The sequence below is a fragment of the Sphaeramia orbicularis genome, chromosome 13 (assembly GCF_902148855.1).
Source record: "Sphaeramia orbicularis chromosome 13, fSphaOr1.1, whole genome shotgun sequence".
Lineage (NCBI taxonomy): Eukaryota > Metazoa > Chordata > Actinopteri > Kurtiformes > Apogonidae > Sphaeramia > Sphaeramia orbicularis.
Window position 1 is genome coordinate 33940806 of NC_043969.1, and position 16251 is coordinate 33957056.

Consider the following 16251-nt stretch of genomic DNA (forward strand, 5'->3'; position numbering starts at 1 on the left):
AAGGTCCAAATTCTCATGTGGGCTGGCTTTTGCTTTTCCCCAGCAGGCCCTTGGAGGGTTTAGGGGTTCGTTTGCTACTCCCCACCGAATGGCCCACAGATTCGGATGAACCCTTACATTGCAGAATTCCAGGCATGACATCCTCGTCCAAGTCGTCCATGTCATCAGACATGATGAAGTGTTGAGGTGTTGCTCTGCCGCCCATAAAGGTGGGGTCCAGATTGAGGGCTGAGGCCAGGGAGGGGAGGCCTGGGTTGTTGACGATGGTGAAACCTGTGAGGATTTCTATCTGCTGCCAGCGATGCAGCCTCTCCCGTAGAGCAGCGGTCACCTCGCCTAGAGCTTGTCTGCAAAGATGAGGAGAACGTGAAAGAAGATGACATGAACAGAGGAAAGGCTACATCCTAAATTAAATAAAGCTGCATGAGGAAAAAAAAATCATGATAATTGTATGTGACTGATCTTACAGATGTCGGCTCTTTCTTATTTCAGTGTACTGTTGATATTCTATCATCCTACTCCTGTTTCCAAACTTTACATTAAAAAAAACATTTACGAATGAGGATTTGTACTGTATTAACACTCCAACAGAGCAGCATAGCCAAATTGGCTCTGCTAATTGGATAAATATTATCACGTCTCTTTCCTCCCTAAAACGATGTGCATGTAGTGTGGTTCACTGCAGTTTGGAGTATGAAGACCTGGTTTCTGAGTGAAGTGGACATGACATTTACATGACATAATATGAACTGTAGATTCACAAAATACCATATGAACCCGTAAATATTTTAGCAACACTGTCATTTGTTTCCTTTATGCTAAGTATCAACAGAAGACTGCTGGAAAAACACCTGCCTACAATGTGTCAGACTTTAAAATGTCATTGTCAAATCTCGTTTTAAAAGAATACTTTTTTACAGAATACATAAAAAGCTTAGGGATTGCACTGTAACTTGGAACCCTTTTGTAAATTTCATTCAAGGCATCCTCTTCCAGTAAACTTCTTCATTCCTTCTCTTTTTTCCTTTCTGTCCTCATTTTTGCAGTGACCCTTGGTATCATATAACTGTTTACAAAGACAGACTATTAATGCAACCAGTATGCAACAGACTGTTATCTTAATTTACATTTTTTTTTCATGATAAAATACAGTCTGTGTGCCCCCTTTTCTCATTATTTTTTCCTTCTCTCTGAGCCTTTGGGTTGTGGGTGGGGTTTGATGTTTGTATGTTGTTTTGCCTTGAACTAGTTCATATATCCTATGCTGATGTAGATATGTATTTCAAAATTGAAAAATAAAGTCTTTAAAAAAATACTTTTTAATAGCAAGTTATGTTTACTGTTATATACAAGTCTTTTATATGTCATTATCCAACACAAATCAGGTATTAATCATTATTTTAAATACCAAATATAGTGGAAATTGTGCCACCTCTTCAATTGCACAAATCAAGAAATCTATCTGCTGTTTCAAAGTTTGCTCTTTACAGTAAATATGTGCTAAAATCTCTTTAAACTGAGTATCTCTAAACATAAATCTGACGATTATTTTAATTTATGAAAATAAAAATAACCGTTAAAATTCTACAAAAAGTCATCCATCAATACAATCTTCTTGCTTACTTTGCTGCCAGGATTTTGTGGTCTACATCATCTAAGGAGGAGCTGTGAGCCACATGGAAAGTCCCGAAGAGAGTGTTCCGCTTTTTCTTAATCTTCTCTGCCTGTTAAAACAAATGTCCAAACATTTATCTTTGCTCCACTGATACTATCTACATAATCTGTTAAGGTAGAATCTTACCTGCAGGTAAAGTTCAATAGTATTTAATCACATATGCAGATATGCAGTATTTGACTTTTTTTTTTTTTTTTTTTCATTTTTTTTTTTTTTTTTTTTACATGCTCACCCCTTCTTTGGCCAGCAGGAGCTGCCGTTCTGCATTTTGCTTCTTGATGTTGTAGTATTGCACTTCTACCTCATGTGTGAGCTGCAGCCACTTTTGGAGAGACTCTGGTGGTGACCAGCCACTGCGAGACTCCAACTCCTTCTCTGCTTTCTTCAATGCCATGCGTACCTAGCACAAATATCACACAACACATAAATAAAACAATGAACTTGTTTTTCTCCAATTATCATCAAAGCTCTTTGTAATTGTGATATTTAGCTTACAGAGGACTGGACACACTGTATGTCGTCATATACTGAGGATAGAACCAACCACTGTGAAACCAAGGTGCTATATTTACAACTGGAGCAAAGGTAGAATTCTCTGTTTTAATATTGTATTTCTGAATTAAGTATTGCAATAACTATGAAACCAGTGTAGAAATTAGATAAATTAGGTCCACAGTAACAAACCTTCAGGCAAATACTCATGTATGAGTGTTTTTCTCACTTGTGTGGGCTTTGCTCTGCTGTTACTGCCAAATTCCTAATGGACAAAGTCTTCAGTGGGTGTATTTATACTATAGTCAGTGTGAATCTGAGAAACCTAAACATACTGTGAGGTTGCCACACAATAAGTTTATCCCACAACGGTCACTGTGTTTCAGTGTTTTCCCTAGATCTACTTCAAAATCAATCTCTCTGTAATGCAGTACCTGTTCCAGCTCTTCTTCTGCGTACTTTTGGCGGCTTAGTTCATTCTCGGTGCCCTCTCGCAGCTCCCTCAGTCGCTGAGCCTCCTGCTTGGCTGTGTTGATCTCATCTCTCAACTTCTGCTCGAGGTTTACTTTCTCCACCTCGACTGTGCGGTGCTCCTCCTGCGCAATCTGCAGCCTGCGGACGAGCACGGGAAAGGCAAACATAATTAGGCTGCCTCTAAAAACTAAATAACCAGGTATCAACAGCCTTTTAAGGATAGTCACACACAGTTGGACTTATCCTTCCCAATCTGCCAGCGTCAGAGAGAGCCTGTCTGAAACTACCATCATTTTGAAATAGGGGGAAAAACTCCTAGTTTTAGCGGAACGTTTACACTAATGGACGTAACCCTGGCATTACAGCATCTAAATCCCAGAAAATGAAAACATCCACACCCAATGATGCTTGCTTTATTGTATGACAAAAGTCTTTATAAAACTTGGGAGTTGGTTGCTCTTTCATGTAGCAAAGGGGACATTAAAAACAGCAACACACAGACAGAGGAAAAGGAGGAGAATGCTGACTTGCTACTTAATAGGAGCCAAACTAAAGGGCTCTAAAGCTGTTTTCAGGCCGACAGAGAACCGTGCCTGTGCCGGTTCCCGCACCTAATCTCAAACCGGCCAACGTGTGCACACAACCAAAGTTTTGGTTCACGACGGGCACAAAGTAAAACCTGTTTTTTCCAAGCGAACTGTGACGACATAATGGACGTCACCAGGTCAATCTGGGTCATAAGCAGAAAAATAAACAAACCAAGAAAATGCGAGTGTGGAAAATGGCCAAGAAACCGAGTTGTAATGTCATGTGTTGCATTAAATAAAAACCGGACTTCATCTTTATTGCTGCTCGTACATTCATTTGCAGACATGCGGTTTTTCTCCTACAACCTATCCTTTCATGCATTAGTCCTACTACATCTATGGTAAGTGTTGAGGGAGGGACAAAACAGTAGCAATACAACAGCTCCTTTTTTCATTTTTTGGTGGCGAAGCAACGCCCTCTGTCGATGACTCGTCATGGGCTCGCATAATGGTATGAACTGCTGTGGGAACCAGCTCCAACACTGGGCTGGCCGGTCTGAAAACCGCTTAAGAAACACTGCAGAGTTATAGGTGCAAGTGTTTTTTTTTTTTTCTGTGGCTGTGACAGGTAAGCATGTGAGTGCCACATATGTCAGGAATGCCACACTTGCATCAGCAATGCATCACCGGAAACAATGGCTAACGTTTAGAAAGCAGAAAGCTATCTGCAGCTGCTAGACTGCTCACAATAAACTGACATCAGAGGGTGCAAAGCCAAGAATGGGAGCAGCTGTTGGTATGCCATTTTAGAACAGTACAGTGGTACCCGACGCCCCCTGTAGTATTTTGAACATATGAGTTGTCAAGTGGGATATTTTTAGATTTGCCTATTAAAAAAACTCTTCTCTCAGTAGGGCTTGTTGCATATTACATAATCATTTTTACATACACACTCTCACACCAGTGTTTAAGTGACTGTCAAAGGACTAGCTCTCCTTATGCTGATTAAAAAAAAAAAAAAATCAAAGTGATAAACTGAAGTCCTGCAATAATTCACCATAAACAATTCCAGTGTCTGTTACTACATAAAACTTTTGCTTGGATTTAAAGTTAACAAGCAATGCTGTATTTCAGTCACTAGGGTGCAGCACTTTCCTCCTGCAGGGATCAACACAACAGCAGAGGGAGCAGAAAAGTGGAGTGAAATGAAAGGTGATCCAGACAGCTAGCTATGGAAAATGTGGGTGGTGGGCAGTCCTGCTAATGCTTTCGACCCTGACCTCTGCCATTCTCTAGCTGAGATTTGACAGCACTGGCAGAGCTACAATGGCCCAAGAGAAGACACCAAATTCCGTGTGATCAGGTCACAGACACCGTGTCTCTGCAGCTTTGGCACACCACAGGTAATTGACATGCTAGTATGTATGCACATGTACTGTTTGTTTCTTGCTACTATTAAGTTTTTAATGCCTATGACACCCTTGATACAAGCTCCTGTCCTTGCCGACTGCCCTTTTCCAGGACATCTGTCTGCAAACCACACCCAAGACCAAATGTGGGTGAATTAGCACTAGCAGCCACGCTTAACACCATGTCCCACCAGCGAGGCAGAGGCCGGGTCAGTCTGTGTTGTAACAGGCACCTAGGAAATCCAGGTCCAGTTAGACCCTCCTCCCACTGTCTCCCAACAGGGAAGTCATGCTTGGGCCAGGCCACTTGATACCACCCCAGGATCTGCTTAAAGGTATGGAAAGAGAGCAGCTGGCAGCAGGGATCAGGAGGAAAGGCACGGCCACAGACAGAGGACATAACTCTCTCACTCTCTCAGCTCAAAAACATGTAGTGCAGGAAGTGCAAGTCTGTTCTCGTCTAGTAACAGTGACCGACAATATGAGTTAAAGTGACAGTAAGAGTATCTGCAGCGCTCCAACACACATGGTGGAATCTGATCTACAACCAATGACTGTTTCATAATAAAACTAAAATACACGAGTTAAATTGCAGTCTTAAAATGTAATAAAGTATACAGTAACAATACATTATTATTTTAGAATAAAAACAATGATTTTTTGTTGATATATTTGATAAATAGATCAGTTGTATTTGGCAGTGAATAAGAACTTAAATTGAGTAATAAAAACTCAAATATTCTTCAAATGAACATATAAGAATGCACTTTTCCTATTGTAACAAGCAGACTTAATACTTTGTTGATACTTTAAAAGATTTGTAGCTAATATTTGTAGAACCCATCTCAAATCTACAGTCCTTATTAGCATCAGTAAATCCACATTCTCTACTAGAACTGTGCAACATCATGATATACATCTTGTGATGATAGAAAAAAATGGATATTTTTATTTTGTGGCAAATACTGTCTCTTCATAGCAGTAATGTTTGTCCTTTTGATAGTATTTTGCATGCTGGACATTTGTATGAAGTAAACATGAAAGTGGGGTATTTCTAATCAGTAGGTGTTTGTATGAAAGTTTCAAATAAAAAAGAAGATAATCAGATATTATAAAGGTCAGTATGGTTATTTACAACAGTGCAAACCATTATAGAGCCTACTTTCACATGAATGCTTTTATCCGTGACATGACATTACATAAGATGATTTTGTCCATATCTTGGCCATCTTCCTGCTCGGTGTTTGCTTCAAATACTAACATGCCTGTGGCAAAAAAAAAAAAAAAAAGGCCCACTTCAGTCACTTCTCTCCTACATCTGTTGCCTTGGTCATGGTTTGTCTACTTCACAAACGCCTCGCTCAGCGACAACTGTTCTGGTTTTCTAAGCAGTCCCTGAACCTCCACACTGCCAGTCGCCATGCCGTTACTCAAACTGCACTGTTTATATGCAAGTCACATTAAGGAAGAACGAGACACGTGAGATGATGTGTTCTGCCAACAAATGTGTACTCGTCTACGGAACTGGCTCTATGGGTTTGTTGAGATAATGTGGATCCAGGTGTTCTTGGAAGTTGGTAAACAAAAGCTGGGTGACATAAAACATCATGATCTCTACAATACAGTTTAAGTATCCACAGATACACTGTATACTGAAGTCTTGTACGGTTTTGAGATGTGCGCTCAGTTTTCTTGTCTGATCTGGATGAGAGTGTTTAATAGGAGCAATTAGCTTAGCAAGAATGAAACGTGAGATCCCACTTCACTTCAAAGTTGGCATTGACAGGTGTGTTTTCACAGCTGATCGAGGTATAAAGCCACAGAGGCAACACACAGAATGACCTGGCAGCCCTTCAGAGGACAGACTCTAACCTCCATGATTTGCCCCCTCTGGAGCGGTGAATGACATTTTTGGTTGGTATTTAGGAGGCAAAGATTGCACACTACTTTGCAGGTACATGGAGATGGTACAGTGTAAAGAAGCTGTTCTATAAGGGCACAGAAAGTAAAAACAGTAAATTAGGCACATTCAAAGTGCTGCTAAACAGACCCTGTCTTCTCATATTTCAAAAACATGTTTCCAAAATAGCCAGCTGATACAAAGAACAACCCCATAGTGGTAATACGGGCTGTTAAATGGCCTGAAAGTTTTGATGCCTGCAACAGCTCATCTATCCCCGTTTTCTGTCACTGAGCATCAAGCCAGGAATGTTTGCAATCATGTGGCGATGCCTGTCACTGCTCTGTTCTCAGGCCAGTGATTGGGACTGAGCCTATGTCTAATTTCCAAACTAGCACTAACATACTGCAGCATCTCAGGGGGAACAACACTTTCCATTTTGGCAATTACAGGAGCTTTGTTCCTCCATCAACATCAGATCGCAATCAACTCTGTGCACAGAATAGCAAAACATTTTTACGGAATATGCTATGAAAAGTAACCAAGGTAAAATGAGCCAAGAAAGCAAATCTTAATTTTTGTCAGAAACAACATGTTTAAACTGACCAACTATCACACATACACTGGTCACATACTAATATATAACAAATCTATAGCAATAGTGACACATACTTTCCAATCACAAAAAAATCTATGCAATGCAAAACATGAAGGCTTTAGTGAACGCAGATCCAGCTCTGAGTCCTGTCCCTGCATCCTACTTTCAACACACTTAAAATTACAAGTACAAAACATCACCACCTCTGAATCAAGACTCTCCAGACAGCGGGTATGACCTCTGGCAATCGTTCGATCATCTTTATAAAACTTAACTGACCTGCGAATGAGGTGAAACCTTGTAAGAATCCTTTAAAGGAAAGAAAGAAGACATTGCACGCTTAAACGCACATACCAAGCATTCTTTAAAGCATTAACTGGACCAAAATAGCCTGATTTCTCTGTAGCTTTTATTGTTTATCATACTGCTGATTGCTTATATTTTGCTCCTGATAAAAGACCAACTCATTCAGAACATTTCATCATTAAGGTAGAAACAGCCTAATGCATGTTAGAATCCACTATGTTGTGTACAACGTGCAAGAAACTAGCTCTTCTTATTGTGAAGGTGCATCTATTCATGCATCATGTAAAACTTGATCTAGATTAAATATTTCATGGATGAAATACTAAGAGCCAGTATTTAAGATTAGCAATGCCTTTTACCCAAGTATTTTGACCAAAGAGTGAAAGTTATAAGAAGGTATACTGTGTATACTGTAATTTCCTTGAACAGCTCATGTGATTACACTACAAAAATCTTGCCATCAATGCTTTGCTGTGATTTAATAAATAATAAATTCAGTGGTTACATTCAACCTCATTTACATGCAACAGTTCTACTTGTCAGTAATTTTTGTCTAATATGTCTGACAAATTACTTTAACAGTCTCATTACCCAGAAGTATTTCACTTCTCACTATAACAATAATGGGGCTTTATTCATGCAACGCTGAAGACTGAGATGTCTGATCTATGACTGAAGGATTATATAGGATTAAGAACCACTACATGCCAACAATCACATATACCTTATTTGCATAGCAAAATGTTAATACTGACAGATTTACTGCATCTATTTCGAGTAGGGACAGGTTGTGTCTTTGCAATGCTAAACACCAGGTGCAAAACTCAGCTTTATCCGTTATGCAAAAAGAACAAGGGTGCAATATCACCTCAAATAGTTCACATGTAATAACTCACTCATTCTTTCAATACCAAAACTGTTATAGAGGCACAAGGTTTGATGACTTGTTACAATTAGTCCAGGTACGTTTTAAGTTGATAATGAACATTTAAGGTAAAACAGAGTTGTTAAGTATAGAAGCATGGTATACTGGAAGAAACCCAGCCTCTGAGTTGTATGTTGAAATGTAAATTAAATGGAATGTGTGAAATACTTTACTCATAATATCAGCGTCATAGAAAAGAGTTTGTTGTGTGGGTGTGTGGGAAAAACCCTCACTTCTGTTGTAAGTCGTGGAGGCTCTGTTCTGCTCTCTGCAGGCCTTCCAGATCTTTCATCATCTTCTTCATGTGGTCCTTAGAGTAGCGGTTCTGGATGTAGGCAAACCAGCAGCCACCCATGCCGATAACTATTGATACCACCAGCATAAAGTCCTTCAAGTGGTTATGTCTGTTCACTGAAAAAAACAAAACAGAAAAAGATCAAGAATAAGAGTTGTGAGAGAGACAGAGAGAGAGATGTTTTATGTTGACCATGTGTGAAACTCAGGTTATCTTAGTCCTACTGCAAGTGTTGTGGGGTGACACAAATAGAAATGTTAGTGACTGGTAGTCAGGTTGTGGTGAGAGGGGCCTAGTGCAAAAGACCATGATAAAGCCAGCTTAACACACGCTATTTCAGTTTTCTGCATTCTGTTAAACATCAGGTGCAGAAACAAAATAATGGAAACGGATACAAAAGTAGCTTCGGATTAGATTAAGTCACCATTCAAACAGTGACAAGTTCTACAGCCAGTATCATACAATTGAACCAAAAGTCAAATGAGGACACTGTCTGTTTGTCCTGCAGCATATTGGCACAGTGTGTGATTACACAGTCATATACATGCTGCACAATGTGGCAAGTTCTTTCTTGCAAACCCTGCAGAAGGGTGTGCAAGTGAAATATGTCAAAATATAGCTTCCACTTCCTGGAGTGAAACAAAAAAAGGAAGTAACATTAGGGAAAAAAAAAAGTCTTCACTCTGTGCAATCTTCAAATGAGATCAGGAAGATGAGAGATGCCACCCATATATGTAGTTCCTGTAGTAACAGATACTTCTCACAAAGAGCCAGGCCAAACTGCATCCAGAACGAAACTATCACCCCCTGCCACATTTCTCTATTCACATGATTGCTTTGTGTGGTTACAAAATGTCACCACCTTTCTAATTATTTCTCATTCATAATCATCAGGGAGAACCAGAGAGGTAGAAAAGAACATATCTCTCTCCACAGCTCTTAGACTACGTTCAGACTGCAGGCAAATGTGTCCCAAATAGGATTTTTTTTGCCCATATGTGACCTGTATTCGATCTGTTAAAGACATTTTGAGCAGCATAAATCTGAACCAGGCCACTTTCATATGTGGTCCTAAATCCAATACATATCTGATATTTTACTTTGCGACTTCAGTCTGAACGGCCAGGTCGCATTTATCTGACCTGTACATCACTGAAATGCGACAAACAACAGAATTCTGCGTCCCAGGAGGAGAAGTGGCAGGAAAAATATACTTACTTCTGTAAACACAGTGCGTGCCTGCATGGTCACGTATTATGTCAGGACCTCTTATGTGCATGTGGGTCCCTTCAGGGTTGCATTCAGTTCATACTCAAAAGTGCTAGAAGTCGCACTTAATGTGTAATATGAACGAGCACACAAAAAAACCCAAATTGCATATTAAGACCTGCTGCCTGAACATAGTCTTAGAGAGCTGTGTATATTTCTGTGGACTTGCTTACAAAGTTGCTTACAGGTTAATCACAAAACTTGGACAGTTTGCGCTTCTATTGTGTCACAGATAAAAAAAAAGGCAAAGCTGCTAGAATCAGCAAAGCAACCAAAGACTGAAAAAAAATCTACAGCACAGATCCTGCCTGCTCCTAAATCTACTGAATAAGTAAGAAGAGCAGAATAACTAGACTTCAGCTGCATCTTATTGGCAATATATTACCTCTGAACGAGCAAAAGTGAGATCACAGTGTGTGGCTGAAAATCATGTGTGCAAGGCAGATTCATCCGGTAATACAGCATTATATGGCCATTGTAAAATAATTTCTTGATGCTAGATGAGCCTCCCAGTCTATTTACCAATCTTACAACAGGAAACACACGTAGCCTCTGTCATCCCTCATATCTAGCCTGTCATTCGTTCCTTACACAAACATGGCATCCTCTATCTTTCAGGAATACTACCTACAGAGCATGAAGTGACATTTAATTAACCGCTATGCTGGAAATGACTGGACCTCATATGTTTGCTCCATTGTGCTTGTGTCCATGTCTGTAGCAGATTAGGGATGGCTAATTGTTGTCACATGTCTTCATATGCTGCTGGTGTATGTAATGAGTCAGTCTGCATTATGCTGGGACCCCCTGGCTTTGAGAGGCTGTCAAAGCCAGACACTCCTAGTGGATGTCTTCCTTGGGGTGTGACCGGAAAAAACACACATCCACAATGACACATGCCAGACACAGACCCCTACACGGTACAGCCTCCTGCAGATTCTTTTCACTGCTAATGCTGCCTTTTATGATGGCCCCTCACCAATGACCACATACATCTGTTTCTATCACTACTCCTCAACTCCACTTATATACAGTCACAGAAAAACTTATTAGACCACCCTTGTCTTCAATTTCTTGTTCATTTTAATGCCTGATACAGCTGAAGGTCAATTTGTTTGGACAAATATAATGATAACAACAAAAATAGCTCGCAAGAGTTTAATTTAAGAGCTGATATCTAGCCATTCTCCAAGGTTTTCTTGATAATAACCAAAACCACTTAAGTTCTTACATCAATAACTATGGCATTGTACTGCCAAAAACAGTGCTTTTAGGCATTCCATGTTTTCTTTTCTGTGTGTTTTAATCACATGATACACACAGGAGTTAGTACTTGATTGCATAACCATTGTTTTTGATGACTTTTGATGGTCTAATAATTTTTTTCCGCGACTGTAGTTGTCTCCAGTGAAGCGAATCGGAAGGTGAAGATGGACTGTACGAATTATTCACACTTTCTACAACCTTAAATCAACATTTTTCCACCGACATTAGGTACCTAGTCATGCAAATCATGGCTGTGCAACGTCACACGGCAACTTCAGAACACTATGCTTTTAACAATGATTTGTTGTTTTTTGTGGGGATAAATGTATTTCTTGGCAGTCACTCTGGGAACCAGTCTTCCCACTTTTCACTGATTAAGTAAAAAAAAAAAAAAAACAAAGTACAGCAAAGATGCAGACACACCCATCCTTTGTAATGCTAGAAAAATTTACAGGAAAAAAAGAATTACAAAAGACAACAAGACAAGTACTGATACTGGAGAGTGATGGGTGCTGTTTGTCTCAGTACGCAGAGAGGCGTGTATGGAATACAAAGCAGCAAGGTCTCACCTCATTTCCTCAACCCCTGAAACTGATACCGGTGATAAAACAATACCCCTTTCTTTCAGAAGTAAACCGAGTCAATGAGTAAGTTTGGTGAGTAGATGAGCAAGTAAATGCAAGACTGAAAAATACAATGAAATGGAACAAAATGGGATCATATCACAGAAAACTTTAAAAGCAGCAGTCAGGATGGTTGATGTTTTAACATGGTCAGTTTTCTACTGTGAGGGAGTTACATGAAGTACTGGGATGTCTAGTGAGGTTTATTTTAGCCTAAATGAAATCAAACAAAAATTAATGAATGTTCTGAATGAAAGAGTTTTAACTGAGCTTGTCAACACTACACCTTTATAGAGCTAAAAGTCACTCTGGAAGCATATAAATGTGTCAAGGCTGTACAATCTTCATAGAAAATGTCCTTCAAAAAATTTCCCCAACTTATACTGACTTCAGTTAAAATGTTTTTGACATTCCACGCTCATTAACCATAATCTTTCCTATTTCCTCGAATTTTCTTTTTAACATCTGGAATAAAGAAGAGAAACCACAAATATGACTTTTGACAGCAATACCAAAAAGAAAACGTCACATACTCAGGGGAGCTCCAAACAGTACAGTGTCCAAAGATTTGAGCTGTAACTTTTGCACATGGCTACGATCCAAAAGCTTCAGAATCGAGAGAGTCAGCGTGGTGTTCTTGATGGCAAGCCTGAGGGAGAAGGGACAAACAGTCATTATGTAAAAACAAGGAAGTAAGGGAAAAGGGTGTAATCCACGTAGATATAACAGACATGTAACCCTTAACAAATCTTCTGACATGAACTAATTAGTCTAAAATCTACATTATAAATAATGAACCGTGCCTCTTGAAACACTGGATCCCTTTAATTCCATTAAAAGAATCAAAAGAAGTAAAGCAGTGACAATGACTGATGAACTATAATCCTACTATAATGGACGTTCCGCGCGGCTTTGTCCAATCGATGTTGCAGCTCAAGAGGGCGTTTGTACGGGTTTTCCTCTGCCTTCACAGGCTCCATCGCCGCCAAACTCGCCACATTATTTGAAACATTACCTGACTATCGACTAGGCACACTTTTATGTCCGTATTCAAATGTTTTGAGGCATTCTGGCTGATTTTATCCGTCCTGGCTCACTCAGCAAGGCATGAGAGATATGACGTTCGCGGACGAGTCGAGTCTTTTGAACGGCTCTTTTAAGTGAACGATAACAACCAATTCGTTGTGAGTCACTTGTTTACGTGCTGTTCTTAAAATTACCCACACTGCCTTCATGCTTCACCTGTACGCCACATGAGTCTGAATTGTCCACGCTGCCTTCACCTGAACAACTAATGACATGTCGGAGTTTGAGTTGTCCCAGCACACCCCATTCACTTGAACGCAGCTACGTGCGCAGTTTGGCTTAGGGGAGGACTTATCAGTGACAGTCCAACTAACTGGACTGGAGACATTTACTGCTGTATCCAGGTGGAGCGACTGAAAAAAATGGAGATGTGGGATTAACTGGAGGAGCATCTTCTTCCTATAAATGCAAATATGCATTCATGTGGTAGAAAATCTGGGCTCTGGTGAACCCCAGCCTCACAACAGTTATGGTATGAAGTACCTGTCTGCTGTTCTACTCTATGAAACGGGCCATGAAACATGCTCAAAAATCTGTTTCCTTTTACACATTTGAAGGTTTTTCAAAAAAGTAACGCAGCAATTACTTTCCCTGGTAACTAATTACATTTATGAAGGAGTAATTCCATTACTAATTTGATTACTTTTTTTGAAAAGTAATTAGTAACTATAATTAATTACTTTTTCAAAGTAATTTGCCCAACACTGGTGGTTACGCTGCTGTTCATGAAATTTCTACTGCTACCAGACCATGCTACAATGTGAAGGCTGCAGTTCACTACCGCTGTATGAATTTCATCATGCTTGACAGGCCAATCAAATACATGCTCTTCCCTTCATGCCTCGCATGTTGGCTCAAATTATTACCTGCACAATGCATTATTAAATGGTAGTTTACAAATGGATAGTGGTGGCAGACAACTTCTACTGATCATGCTATCATACAATGGCACCACAGGTACCATGCCGCTAGTGGTTTATAATGTGCGGACTTTTTAACAGCTGCGAAATAATCAGCATAACATCACATTTGTTCAATTACAAACTAAATGTTTTTACCTCTACCAAGAATTCCAATATTCTAACAAAAAGTCTTAAAGATGTTCTGAAAAATCACAACTGCATGATTAACTGTGGTCAAATCTCAGTTCTTTTCATAGATCCAGTTAAGTACACATTTTCTATGCTTCTGAATATTCCTTACCTTGGCATGCAACTTCCATTAAAATTCATCTTGCGAAAGGCCTCCACATATTGTGGCAGCTCCACATAGGTGATGAGCCACTCCACCACCTCATCCACTGTCCAATTATACACTAACAGAAAAAAGCAAATTAAAAACACATTTTACTCCCATTGATACTCAAATGGCAAAAAACAGACAGCAACAACGATGGATTTTATCGTTTTGGTTACAGATGTGAAGGTAAACTCCATGTTTGCTTTAAAAGCGTTTTTTTTTACTTCTATAGCAGGTGAAGAAAATCCTTGCACAATGTACACAAAGTTTACTTCTGTGGGTTGAAGAATTCAGACTGAAGGAGATGTATAACCAGCCATTGATGTCAAGTATAACCTCTGGCGGTGCCTCTGTCAGTCAGTACCAATCTACTGTTAAACATTTGATTTTCAACCCTCTATAACTGGGTACAGGAGAAAAACACTATAACTATGCTCATCCACAACTATGAATTTTTACACAGTAGAACATATATAAAGCTAGTGTATGTTATGCAAGCTTTCCCAAAATCCTGTCTTGTGAGGGGAAATCTGCTCCTCAGCTCCTGGCAGAGAGTCAGCAGTGTGAGTTGTCTGTGTAAATGCACTGCTCTTCTCAACAAAAACCCGGTTTTTGGCTTAAAACCTCTAGAGCACTGTTGCTGAACTGCAATGCAGACCAAGCCAGTACTTTGAGCAGAACAAGGGGACTAAGGTAGACTGAAGGAAAAGGTGTGAAAGACATGAGTGTTGGACATAGCACATGAAAAGTTCTCTTAAAACACCACACAATAGTCTGACAGATAAGCAGAAGGAGGTGCCTGTGTGGTTGTGAATATTGTGGTGACAGATTCAATGAAGTCCCTTCTGTTACAGCCTGGCACTGATAAGCACACTACACTTTGCTGGACGTACCATCTGATCAAGTGTGTTGCTCTTTTTCTGGGCGAGTAACAAGGTCAGGGGTAAAGTGTGAAACACATTCAGCGACGAGGAAACACAAGCTGTAATTTACTGGCCATGTACTGCAGTCCTCTGGGAGTAAGACTCTAGTATCAATAACACAACACTGAATGTGGAACAGAGTGTGAAAATAAAGCTGACTACCTACTAAGCAGCTGTAGAAATGCAGAAATAATACAGGAATCTTCCAGATGCTCTAGAAAAAAAGGTCTTAGAGTTGTACCTTCTGATCCCTTCCACGCATTCCACAAGTCCTCCACACTGATGAACTGGTCATCCCCATGGAAGCTGTTGTGTTTGGCCTTGGGGTCATGGTAGTTTAGATCTTCTCTCAGGAACTGCACAAGGACAAGAATGTTTGAACACTCACAAAGAAGTTATTCAATTCCTAAAGCTGTTCTGTGGTGTAGTATGAGAAGTGATACAACCTGGTCCAAATCTGTAAAATAAGTTGGTTTGTTTCCTTTTCCTAATTCAGGAAATAAAACATTGTCACATAGTACGAGAGATGGTATTTCTTAGTTTGGGACTGTTCTGTAAAATGTATAAAAGTAAACAAAGGCTACATCATTAGATGGTAATGGAGGGTTTAGTTCATTATGAGGACTGTAAACTTTGACCCATTTCAGCTGTGTGATCTTTATGACTCCAGGTCCAGCGCATCTTTGCACACTTGCTTTACTGTGAAAGGAACATAAAACACTTGTCCATATATCGACTAAAAATGACCAGCCCTTTCCACTGTTAAATGATACAGAGTTAATAGGCTTCATACCTTATATGTCACTACAAGCAAGACGGATGTTAATTTTTTTTTTTTTCCTGAGACACTGAACCCTGTATTTTCACTGTACCGTAAAAGCCAAACCTTGAAGTAAGGTTGGGCAATATATTGAAATAATTCTGAAAATCTGCATTTTGTTGGAATTTCTTACACAACAAAATTCTAAATCAAACCTGTTTGCTTACTACAATATATTAACTGACAGTGTGTTTCTCTAGTCATATACAACACATAGATTTAGTAAAGATACTGTATTTCGTATTTTTTAATAAAATTTTGAAGTCAGTTCATGGAGCCAGACATGGGTTGAATGAATAAATTGTCTACAACATTTACCCTTTTGTCCGTATCACCAAGCTGTACGGTAAAGTAAATTTTTATCTTCACTATGAGTCAGTCTATTCATCACCAGTCAATTCTCATTTCACCTCAGTCACCACAG

The 16251-nt window shown here is 39.6% G+C and overlaps 1 protein-coding gene across 5 annotated transcripts in view; it reads right to left on the reverse strand.

Annotated features, from left to right (window-relative positions):
• stim1a (stromal interaction molecule 1a) overlaps positions 1 to 16251 on the reverse strand; it is a 29754-nt gene that overhangs the window by 5517 nt on the left and 7986 nt on the right. For all 5 annotated transcript variants that reach the window (XM_030151763.1, XM_030151764.1, XM_030151762.1 and 2 more), the window contains exons 4-11: positions 15249 to 15363; positions 14049 to 14160; positions 12293 to 12408; positions 8540 to 8717; positions 2602 to 2779; positions 1908 to 2075; positions 1624 to 1724; positions 118 to 347 (exon numbers count right to left, since the gene is read on the reverse strand). In XM_030151763.1, coding sequence (XP_030007623.1) covers positions 118 to 347; positions 1624 to 1724; positions 1908 to 2075; positions 2602 to 2779; positions 8540 to 8717; positions 12293 to 12408; positions 14049 to 14160; positions 15249 to 15363 — 1198 coding nt within the window. The remainder of the gene's footprint in view (positions 1 to 117; positions 348 to 1623; positions 1725 to 1907; positions 2076 to 2601; positions 2780 to 8539; positions 8718 to 12292; positions 12409 to 14048; positions 14161 to 15248; positions 15364 to 16251) is intronic.